Here is a 12,104-nt window from a genome sequence, read left to right as displayed (position 1 = left end):
CCAGAAGAAAAATCTTGAACTGATCTTTGAAAGGTAAGATTTAGGTTGACAGAAAAGAGGACATTCCAAGAAGGGCAGATTCAAGAGAAAAGTCACTACAGATAGATATGTTTGGCATAAGTTGGTTAGAGAAAAATAGCCTGCTTGGGGTGGAGGATCTTATATGGAAGTACTGGGAGATTGGGTTTGATAACAGTCATCCTGGTATCTGGCCTGATGTGAAGGCTTTCACACTAGGGATACAAAATGAATACGGAAGATTAATTTAACAAGAGTCTTTTTTTCCCCTCTGCCCTGTCAATTTAACTGTTTATTTGCTAATTTTTTTCCCAATGAAGATCACTTTAAAGTGTTTACAAAGTTCAAAAATCATCATTTTCAGAGAAGTTTATCTCAATGTTTTCAGTATTGCCTTGAGATGGTGGGAACATGGACTTTAACTTTGAAATTTCTGTTTGTGCTTCATATATCACTGTATACGTCAGTGTGCCAGGGTGCCTTTCTGTAACTATTGACTTTATCCAAGGTACTTACCGTTGAGTTCTTAGTATGTAGAAGAAATAACAACATTGTAAACAATACCCTATCCTGATTGTTATGTTATAGTGCACTTCAGTTCTTTCTCCCCCCCTCTTTTGTTTTATCTCAGGTCAACAGGACATACTGCTGTGGCACCTACCGAGCAGGTCCTATGAGGCAGATAAGTCTTGTTGGAGCAGTAGATGAAGAAGTTGGTGATTATTTCCCAGAGTTCCTTGATATGTTAGAAGAATCACCATTTCTGAAAGTGAGTGTTTTTCAGATTATTAAAATTCTGATCATTACTTAAATGGACACTTTCCATTAAAAAGTTTTAAGCTAGTTTTATCTGTTAAAATTTTTTATTCAGTGTTTTGAAAGAAATGTTTAGAAAATTATTGGTGTAAAATACTTAACTTCAATGATTCTTTTTTACATATAAATTACTAATACATTTTTTTCTTCATATACACACAGAAAATAAGCTTCCTAGAGCTTTCTTTTGGGTGTGAGGAGTTAACTTGTAAATAGTCTAAAAAAATTTTTTTAACATGACTTATTCTTCTGACTTCCAGATGACTTTGCCCTGGGGTACACTTTCCAGCCTTCGACTCCAGTGTAGGTCCCAGAGTGATGATGGGCCTATCATGTGGGTAAGGCCAGGAGAGCAGATGATCCCTACAGCAGATATGCCAAAGTCACCCTTCAAAAGACGACGGTAAACATTTATTTTTCTCAAATAAGCAGAAGCATTTTTTTTAGTTGGTTGCTTTATAGAAATGATTGAGACTTGAGCACGGTTTGAAAACCATTTTTCTAAGTTATTTGAAGAGCTATCTTAAGTAAATCTTCTAGTTGTCGGTTTCTTAGTCCAGTTAACTCGTTACAGGATTACCAGAATGAGGCATCCTTCTAAAAAACAAATTTAATTTTTACTTCTTTTCTTAAAACCTGGGTCCTAACTGCCTGCAAGATAAATGTCCAAACTCCTTTGTGTGGTTTACAAGGATCTTTCATAATCTGGCCCTAACAGTAGCTCTTCTAGTTGTATCTGCTTTTAGTCTGTTCCAGTCACACTGAATTCAGTTTCCAAACTATGGTCTTTCACAACTCTGTGCTTTTGCACTGCTTTTTTTACTTGGAATGGCATCCCCTCCACCATCTTCCTCTCTACCTGGCAAACTTAATGAATTTTCAAAACTTAACTTGGATGTCCCTTCCTTTGTGAGGTTTTTCTTTGTTCCCTTAGACAGTTAGTCATTCCCTTCTTTGTGCTCACACATCATTCTGTTCATTAATGATCTGTTTACATGTTTTTTTGTTTTTTAAAAAATATTTATTATGTATGTATGTATGTATGTCTTGGCTACATTGGGTCTTCATTGCTGTGTGTGGGCTTTCTCTAGTTGTGGCGAGCTGGGGCTACTCTTTGTTGCAGTGCTCCAGTTTCTCATTGCGGTGGCTTCTCTTGTTGTGGAGCACAGGATCTAGGTGCACAGGCTTTAGTAGTTGCAGCACGTGGGCTTAGTATTTGTGGCTTGTGGGCTCTAGAGTGCAGGCTCAGTAGTTGGGGCACATGGGCTTAGTTGCTCTGCGACATGTGGGATCTTCCTGGACCAGGATCGAACGTGTGTCCCCTGCATTGGCAGGCAGATTCTTAACCACCGTGCCACATGTTTTTGGTTTACTATAAATTTTAACCTTTTTGAGGACAGTCTAATTCTTCTCTGTCTTCATTCACATAGCAAGTGATCAGTATTTGCTGAATGAACCCAATGGTGTATTCTCCTATAGTAATTCATACTGGCCTAACATTTTTTTTGTTTGTTTCGGACAAAATTTATTTTGTTTAAAACAAATGTAGATTAACTTACTCTAGGACTATGAAAAAAATCTCATTTAACGTGACTGAAAATGGCTTATATTTGCTTAGACTATAGAAATAGCAACTCAAAATAAGTACCCAAAAGTGAGTTTTAATGGACTAGGCTAGACCTTACCTTAAAGCTCCTAGGAGAATAATACTAGAGCTAAGTATGGAATAACCTTAGGTACTTGAGATAATCATGAAAATACTTTGTAAAAACTATTTGTGAATGCAAGGTGGTGGCATGGTAGAACATGGCAGTAAACCAAGCTTCTGCACATTGCTAGACCATAGTGGTTTTTGTACATCACGATCATGAATCTTAATATTCTAAATTCTTAAATATTGTATACATTTTTCATTTCTATAATCTTTCCCAAAAGGAAATGATCAGTTTGTTTCCTGATTATTATAAACTTAAAAAAAAAACAACAGATAATAGAAAAAAGTAAAAAGGCAAAAAATGTCTATAATCCCACCCATTTAGGCATATTAACCTTTCAAATTTTGGTCCATATATACTCATAAGTTTTTTTGGTACACAGATAAACTCATTCTTTATATGATGTTTACTTTAAAACTTGTTTTTTACCCCCTTAGGTTATGTATTATATTAAGATGCAGCCATACCATCATTTCTAAATGACTGTAGTTTTTGACTGTATGGTTGTATCAAGACTTATTTAACCAGTTCTTTATTAGTGTAAATTGTTTACATTCTTTCAATATAAATGGTGTTTTTACAAACATGACAGTGGTATGCTGCAGCCAGTTTATACCAGCTCATAGGGCATTATTAGCCTTGCAGTTCCATGCTGAGTGAGGTCATATTGGTAGCTTGAAATTGGCCATGTTGGGAGTATTTATACCAAAGAAATCAGCAAATCAGCTACAAATCAGCCATCTCCCCCTCTAAGCCAATTGTTAAACTTATACAGCACTTCATTGATTGTGGCTGCCTGGGTGGTTGGTTCATAGGTAGGTGGGTAGATAATATCTTTGTGCATATGCATGTTTATTTTCTTAGTAGAAATTACTAAAGGCTCAAAGTATATATACAGTTCTGACTTCCAGAAAGGTACCGATTTATATTCCCACCTATATAGTAAGGTAGTACCCTTTCCTCCATACCCTCCACTGACATTTTTAACTTTGTTGATCTGATTGGACCAAAATGTGTTATTTTAATTTGCTTTTCTTTGAGGGGCTGTATTTCTTCTTTTGGGATTCCCTTTTAATTTTCTTTATTCATATTTCTATTGGGGTGTTTTTCATTTGTAAAGATCCCTGTGATTTATAGCTATTAACTTTTTTTTCTTATGTTACAAGTTTTTCTCACTTCTTTTAGCTTAAGTTTTTTCTTTACTCAAAATTTTTGTCAGTTTCTTTTTTCTTTACTCAGAGTTTTATTTGTTGTCACATCTGTCTTTTTCTCTGAGATTTCTTTCTTAGTGGCAAACTTAAAAAGGCCTTCTCTCATTTAGTGTTATAAAATACTCACATTTTCTCCTAGTATATCTGTGATTTCAGTATTTACATACTTTATCTACTTGGTATTGATTTCAATATAGAGGGAGAGATTTAGTTTAACATTCTTTCCAAGTAATTAGGCAGTTGTAGCAACATCATTTATTTAATAATTTATTATTTCTCCACTAATCTGAGGTGCTATCTAATTTATTTCTATTAGGATTAAATATTCTTAAAAGAGGCATTCAAAAGCACTTTGAATTAGAGTGAATAAATCAGAACTTAAACAGTAATGTCATCTTTTTGTGTTAATGAGAATGCCCTGTTGCTGAAAATGATGGAGGCAGTGTGAGAAGCTGTCTAGTTATCAAGGGCACTGCTAATGAAGATGATTTTTAAATCTATCTAGAGTTAAAGAAATATATGCACAGGGTTTTAAAACTTCAAACAGTATAGTAGGGTTTATAGTGGAAAATCCTGGCCACCTTTTCCTCCAGGTGCAAACACCTTTTTACCAGAGGCAGAAACTATTTGTTTTTAATGTCCTTTTTGTTTTGTTTACTTTTGTTTTGTATTAAGGGTTTGACAGGAAATTGTAGTTTCTTGGTATAATAGATAGGGACTTCTTCCCTTTAAGGGTTCTCCAGATAGTTAAATGACACTTATTTTACCTTCTTCCTCCCCATTGTTTTTGTCCACTGTGCTTATTTATTGTTGAGGCTAATTCATAATTCTGCTTTAAAACCATAATTAGGCTTTATATGCTTTGTCAATAGATGTATTCTAAAATTTGAAAGCCAAAAAATGCCATTTAAAATATTATGGGTAGGTAAGTTTACTGCAGACCCATCTAGTAGGCTAAAGTTTGTATTCTGAGGTTCCAGTGGTTTGTTATCACTAAAAGGAATAATATGCAAAAGGATCTTTCTTTTCTATATTTCACCTAGATACTGAAAATCATGCCACATTTTAGTTTGGTTCATATTTGGATCATGCTGAGTTTTTTTTTTTTTTTTTTTTTTAATTTTTCTGTTTTTCCTGTAGATTCTGATTGCCATTTTTTGAGGGGATACCATACACTTCTCTTCACCATACCCCTAATATTTTCTATTCTCTTTATTGCTTAAGATACATTACTTTTTTCTAGAATCACAGTGACCTTTTCCTCTATGACTTTGGCTATTGCTTTTTGTTGTTGTTGTTGTTGCTATTGCTTTTTTATATAGCCTCTTTTTGGAGAGAATGTTGGTAGTTACATTGGATTCTTTGCTTTTATCATACCCTCAAGAATGCAGAATTTCAATCATACTATCTGCTCTAACTCATCACTTTTTACCTGGAAATCTTTTGGAGCTCTGTGTTTTCTTACCTCAGTGTGAAAAGCTGAGATTTCACAGTTATCTACCATTTAATGCTTTTTCTGCCTTAACCTATGGTTGTCTTCTTTCTGGGTTTCTTTCTTTTTCTTGCTTGACCACATACTTAAGTTATATTCTACGAAAAGGAAGGTATTGAGTCATCATATATCTGAAAATTTCTTTTTCTGTTGTTAAGTATGATTGGTAGTTTAGCTGGAGTCCAGAGGATGTTTTTTCCCTTAGGAAGTTTTAGCATTGCCCCAGTGTCTTCTGGCATCTAATATTGTTTATGAGAAGTCTTAATGCCAGTGTAATTATTGTTCTTTCCTTAAGTAACCTATTTTTTTTTCTTCTCTGGAAGCTTAATTTCGTAGTGATACATTTTTGGGCTTTTAAATCTTATTTTTTAATCTTTTTTGTTGTTTGCTAAGTCTCTTAAACTGAAAGATTCATGTCTCCTTTCATTTCTGGGAATTTTTCTTGCTTAGTTGCTTCAGTAATCTCTTCCTTTTCTCTATTATTTCTTTCTAAAACTACTGTTGGTTGAATAATAGATCTCCCAGTTTGATTATCCTCATATTTCTTATTACTTATCTTTTTGCTTTCAATTTTAGGACATTTACTTGACTTTTGTCTTATGACAAAATCCTGAAATTTCAACATTGTTTATTTTGGTCTTTGTCAGGCTGCTATATAGCCTGTCTTCATATATCTGATGATTCTTGGTTGACCCGTTCATATTTAGGAATACAGCTTTGGGCTTACTGGGTATTCTGTTTATATTTCAGTGAGGCTTGTCAAGAGATAGGTTTCACTTTAGAGTTAACAAGCATAGAAGTGGACATTAAAGGATATGTCCAAATGCCAGAGGATTACGTTAGTTCTATTCATACGGTAAGTTCAATGTGTTTAGAGAAGAACGTGCAGGCTTTTTTAGGCTGAAAGTTTATCAGGTTACTTTTGGTTACAAGCAACAAAATTGATTACAGACTGGTTCATAAAATAAAATGTTGTCCTTTATTTCAGGAAGTTCAGAGAGGTTGACTCTAGACACCATATAGTCAGTGGCTCAGTGCTGTCCTCAAGGAACCAGGTCTTTTCCTTTTCTCTCCTCTGTCATTCTCTTTGCCTAGGCTTTGTATTTACAATGGCTTCCTTTGTGGTTGCTGGATGGCTATAGCAATTCTGGGTATCACATCTGGATCTGGTTATATCTGAAAGAAGAAGAGACTGTCTTTTCTTTTACTTTTCTTTTAGAGCCAGGGAGCCTCCCAGAATTCTTAGCAGATTTCCTCTCATATTTCTAGCCGGAATCAGTTCATGCTCATTCCTAATCATTCACTGGTAAGGGGAATGAGCTTAGCATAATTTGCCAGAACTTATCAGGATCTACCTCTGGAGCTTGCGGATGAGGGTCCATATAGGGTAGGAGCAGATACCTAATAAAAACCAGAGTTCTTTCAGAGAAATTAAGATGAGAGATGGATGCTTGTGGGTCACCCACAGACTTTTGCATGAGGGTAAATGCCTGACTGTCCAAATTTTTACCACTGGGGTGGCATGTAACAAGTTTTTTGCAGAATTTCACTTTATTTGCTGCTTTCTCAACCTTACTTCCTTTCTGTCCTTTATCATCATATTAGACTTTTTAAGCTGCCATTCCCTTGTATAGTCTAGGCCTGTGACTTTCTCTGCTCAGTTTCTTTTGTCTGAGACACTTTTAATCATTTTTCATCTTCCAGAAATCTGTTGCTGCTATTCATTCACTAATTGATTTCCTTTGTTGCTTCATATTCATATTATATTTAGAAGGTTTGAGCACATAAAAAAGCAGAAGATAATATAATAATTCATTGTATTCAATATCAATAGTTACCAATTCATAACCAATTCTTTTTCATCTATGCTCGCATCCATTCCCCCCAGGATTCTCCCCCACCCCTACCACATTAGTTTGAAGCCTTTTACTTTCGTTTTGATGTGAAGGAGATTATGTAGATGCTCAGGTTGCCATCTTGCATTTAGTAGAATGCTTTGAGACTTAAAAATGACTCAGGGTAAAGAAACATACAGCCTTGAACTCTGAGTCCTGTTTTCTGTTGCTAGACAACTAAATTTTATATATTCAAATGCTACATTTGTGCCAAGTCAAAGATACAGCTTCTATATTATCGGGACATACTGAGAGAAGAAGGTAATCATGTTTAGCATTACACTCTATATAGCATGTTAAATGCTGATGATCAAAATCATTGACTCCTCAGCCCTCATCTTATTTAAAATTTGGTATTTTAGTAGACCTTTTTGGCCTTACTGCTGTTAATACTTTTTTCCCCTCTTTACTTCAAAACCAAATCAACTGCAGATCAATGAATGAAATTAAAAATCTCCAGTACCTACCTCGGACCAGTGAACCCCGTGAAGTCCTCTTTGAAGATAGGACAAGAGCTCATGCTGATCATGTAGGTCAGGGGTTTGACTGGCAGAGTACGGCTGCTGTTGGGGTTTTGAAAGCTGTACAGTTTGGTGAATGGTAAGTTAATGGAACTCAACTGCAAGATTGGTTAATGTTGTCTTAAGAAAATGTGGACTCAATTTGAAAGGTTGGGGACAGTTTTTTTTTTTAATTGTGGTAAAATGCACATAATATAAAATTAAAATCTTAACCATTTTTAAGTGTACAGTTCAGTAATGTTAAGTATATTCACATTGTTGTGAAACAGATCCCTAGAACTTTTTCATCTTGCTAACTGTAACTCTACACCCATTAATCAGTAACTCCCTTTTCTCCTCTCCCCCTGGTTCCTGGTAAACATCATTCTACTTTTTGTTTCTATGAATTTGACTACTTTAAATACTTCATATAAGTGGAATTAAACAGGTGTCTTTTTGTGAGTGACTTATTTCAGTTAGCATATGTTCAAGGTTCATCCATATTGTAAGGTGTCATAATTTCCTTTTTAAGGTTGAAGAGTTACTCCATTATACGTATATGCCACATTTTGTTTGTCCATTTATCTGTCAGTGGGCATTTGGGTCGCTTCAACCTTTTGGCTGCTATGAACATGTCCATGCTTTCATTCTTTAGGTATATATACCTGGCAGTGGAATTGCTAGATCATATGGTAATTTGTTTTTAATTTTGGGAGGAACTGCTATACTGTTTTTCATAGAGGTTGCACCCTTTTACACTCAGTTGGGGCCCAGTTTTAACAAGGCTCAGAACATATTTAAAAACTGTATTTTACTTTATTTTTCGTGTTTGGCCTTCGATATTACCATAGAGTTTGACCTTTTTTAGAGTTACCGTTCAATCATGGGTTGACAGTAAGTATTTCAAGTTACAGATCATTTAGCTTTTCCCCCTCTCTACTTTGAAAACAGGAAGGTGTGATATTTGTGTGGCGGAAATGTATTCTGTCCATTTCTTTCCATCCTGATGATGACATTATAGGGTGGCATGGAGACGGTGGAACAAAGTGTTTAGAAGATACAAATGCATCTAGTTTAGAATAAAACTTTGTTTTTAGTCATTGATGTTTTAGTTTTATAACAACTAATTTTAATTTTTAAAAAAAACGCTTTATTGGTGTTTTATTTTTTTAAAGTTGACTAAAGGAACAAATGTATAATTTGTCCTTAGGAGTTAGGCATCTATTTCTTTGTTAGTGTAGAAGTTCCAGGAGTAGGAAGATTGAAATTTGTCATCATTTTTGATTATGAGATGCTTTTTTCTAAAGCTTAATTTTGTTAATTTTAGGAGTGACCAGCCTCGCATAACCAAAGATGTGATTTGTTTTCATGCTGAGGATTTTACTGATGTTGTACAGAGGCTTCAGTTAGACCTTCATGAACCTCCAGTTTCCCAGGTAATAATAACTTTGGAAGTGAGATTTTGGAAATCAGCATCTGTACCTGTTTAATTTTGCATTTTATCTTATAGTTGGATACATGGGATAGTGAGTTTAATTTTATTACTATTAAAGGCTGTTTGTGGAGGTGTTGAAAATAATTAAAGCAGAGCTTCCTAAGCAGAATGCTTACGATCCCTTCAGTCTTTGGGATGCCAGGTGGGCCTGGGATGGTCAGAGGGCCCAGGATACTCAGTTCAGGCCATGAGCAGTCTCAGCTGTTAATAACCCCATTGCGGTGGGTGCTCTCACCTGCAAAAGGCTGAAAGACAGTGAAGGAGCAGATAAATGTTGCCTTTATGTGGGCAAAGAATATTGATATTTAGTTGCATTTTGAAATAGTTATTTCAGTGATTCCCTAGGCCATTCTAATTTTAACCTGTACTTTGTTACTAGAAAAGTAATAAAATATGAGGAAAAATGTGTCTCAAGAATTGTAGGAAATTTTAGAAAGTTGTATATCACATAGTATTGTTTAGCTTTAATTTGATCCTGCTCTTTTCCTGTGCTAATTATAATATTTTGACTGCATCATTACATATTCTACTTTAAAATCTCATGCAACTTTTTTCCTCTCTTCAGTGTGTGCAGTGGGTGGATGAAGCAAAACTAAACCAAATGAGGCGGGAAGGCATTCGTTATGCTAGAATTCAGCTGTGTGACAATGATATCTACTTCATCCCTAGAAATGTCATTCATCAGTTCAAAACAGTGTCAGCAGTTTGCAGCTTAGCCTGGCATATAAGGCTTAAACAGTACCACCCCGTTGTGGAAGCCTCGCAAAACACAGAAAGCAGTTCTAACGTGGACTGTGATTTAACTGGAAAGAGAGAATTAGAAGTTGACTCCCAGTGTGTGAGGATAAAAACTGAATCTGAGGAAACATGCACAGAGATGCAGCTTTTGACAACTGCTTCATCGTCCTTCCCACCTTCATCTGAACTTAATCTACAGCAAGATCATATGACTCAGCCTATTCCAGTTTTAAAGGTGGAAAGTAGACTGGACTCTGACCAGCAACACAATCTACAGGAACATTCAAGCACTCCTGTGTGATATGTAGATATTCAAACACATTTTTTAACTTTTTTAAATTTTGATGTGAAGTTATAGTTTTATAACTGGCTTAAGTTAAGTTTTATTGGAGAAATCTTGCCTATAATTCTATAAAGAGAAATGACATTCCACAAATGTCAAGCATATCTTTTTTACACAGATTATGCAAAGTTAAGAGTTGTATCTTATCCCGTTAGTACAGTATGTAATAGTGGGTCTGCTGCTACTTTCTGTTTTAAGGTGTGAGGTAACAATTCAATCTCTTCTTCAAATCTAAATGAGAATTCTATGGAATAACAGATTCTTATTTGGTAAATTATTCACTTCCTTTAATTTTATCTTGCCTTGTCTCTTGCCATATTTGCTGTTTTTATGATAGAAGATCAGATGGTTTAGTACTTGTGCTTTTATGGCACAGATTCAATATCTACAGTAAAAATGGCATAGGTTATAGGAAAGAATTCCTGCATCTTGTACATGGGCAAGTCAGTTATTTAGTTCCAACCATAAAGAACAGGTAGTTTCTAAGGAATTCAGTGGCTCTCTGATTTCTTAACAAAAGAGAAAGCACAGCACTTTCTGATCCAAACTGTCTTTTTTTGTATCTGTTATTTAAAGTCCAGTGGATATTGCAATTAAAAATATCTAAAGATGAATAGTCCTTGGTCATTCATTCTCCATGGTTCATTAATCTCTTCTAGAATACATGGTAACTGTGGAAGATATTTTGGGTAAAAGAGAGAATGTTGACATGATACTCTGTTGTTCTGCTCCCTAGCATCCTCACATTTTGTGTGGATACTTTTGCTTCCTAAACTGATCATGAGTATCAGACTTAGAGATATCTTTCAGATGAGGCTGCCATATTTTGTGCATGAAACTTAGGAAAAACTATTTTTGTCACCTGGCATCAACCTCTTCATGATAAAGATCTGTTGAGATACTTCACAGTTTCAACTGATGAATACCTGGGTTTATTTATTATTACTCTGTGTTGCTACTGTCTAATAAAGAATATGGCACTAGACTTCATCCTAGAGTTTCAGGTAGCCTAATCCTTATTAGTGCCTGCGTATTTAACAATTTTTTTTCGAACAGGCACAGTTCATATAGCTAGTGTAGTCTTATAACTTCCTATTATTTTAGAATGTTAATGTGATACACATTTCACTTTCTCTTAGTTAATAATACAGTAGGCCTTTTGTTTATTAAAGGAAGAGTACTCCCCACACCTAAGACCAGATTCTTGTATCTATCTACCTGGTTATAGTGCAATTTGGAGATTTTTTTTTCTGGAGGGTGAGATTTGGAGTATTTACATTAACATAGGCAAAAAAAAGATGCTGCTTTATTATCTCTGTCACCATGAAAACTTAGCTGCATCTTCTGAAATATCAAATATGAATTTTCTCTAAAATATTCTGAAATAGGTTAAATCTTATATAAATATTACTTTGTGCAATATTGTTGTGTAGTTAAATGCATATTAGCAAAGTATAGAGGTCACTGTGTAAACCGATAGAAAAGTAACCATCAGCAAATACTGCAGTGATTAGATAGAATCTGTATTATTCCTTATGTATCTGTATATGTATGTACTCTCTGTTACAGAGGATGAAGGCAAATAGAGAAACAGTTCAATGTAAACCATTTATGAATTGGAAGTGATGTTGGTTTTAGTTATCTTTGTAAATAAGGTAATTAGAATGGTATGAAAAGTAATGTGATTATTGCAGGGGTGTTTTAAAATCGTGGGTATAAATTTTAGGGTAAATTCTAGTTTATCATGGCTAGTTTTTAAGGGACCTGCCTTTGAGGGTGTTTTTTGTTATTTTGTTATTTTAGGGGGAGGGGGTTAATCACAAAGTATGTGGGTTTGGGTTATTTCTTGTTTTTGTGTTTCTGTCCAGAAGAATTTCATAG

At 34.9% G+C, this 12,104-nt stretch overlaps 1 protein-coding gene across 3 annotated transcripts in view; it reads left to right on the top strand.

The window, feature by feature from the left end:
* The window catches only part of RSBN1 (round spermatid basic protein 1), a 45,140-nt gene that overhangs the window by 32,798 nt on the left and 238 nt on the right, over positions 1-12,104 (top strand). For 2 of the 3 annotated variants that reach the window (XM_057702536.1, XM_057702355.1), the window contains 5 exons: positions 650-787; positions 1,095-1,237; positions 7,580-7,747; positions 8,975-9,083; positions 9,708-12,073. In XM_057702536.1, coding sequence (XP_057558519.1) covers positions 650-787; positions 1,095-1,237; positions 7,580-7,747; positions 8,975-9,083; positions 9,708-10,181 — 1,032 coding nt within the window. In that variant the 3' untranslated portion in view covers positions 10,182-12,073. Of the gene's footprint in view, positions 1-649; positions 788-1,094; positions 1,238-7,579; positions 7,748-8,974; positions 9,084-9,707; positions 12,074-12,104 lie in introns of those variants that run through there. The other variant, XM_057702442.1, reaches the window with a different exon arrangement.

The sequence above is a fragment of the Hippopotamus amphibius genome, chromosome 1 (assembly GCF_030028045.1).
Source record: "Hippopotamus amphibius kiboko isolate mHipAmp2 chromosome 1, mHipAmp2.hap2, whole genome shotgun sequence".
In the NCBI taxonomy this organism is placed as follows: domain Eukaryota; kingdom Metazoa; phylum Chordata; class Mammalia; order Artiodactyla; family Hippopotamidae; genus Hippopotamus; species Hippopotamus amphibius.
This window is presented reverse-complemented; position numbering and strand designations above follow the sequence as displayed.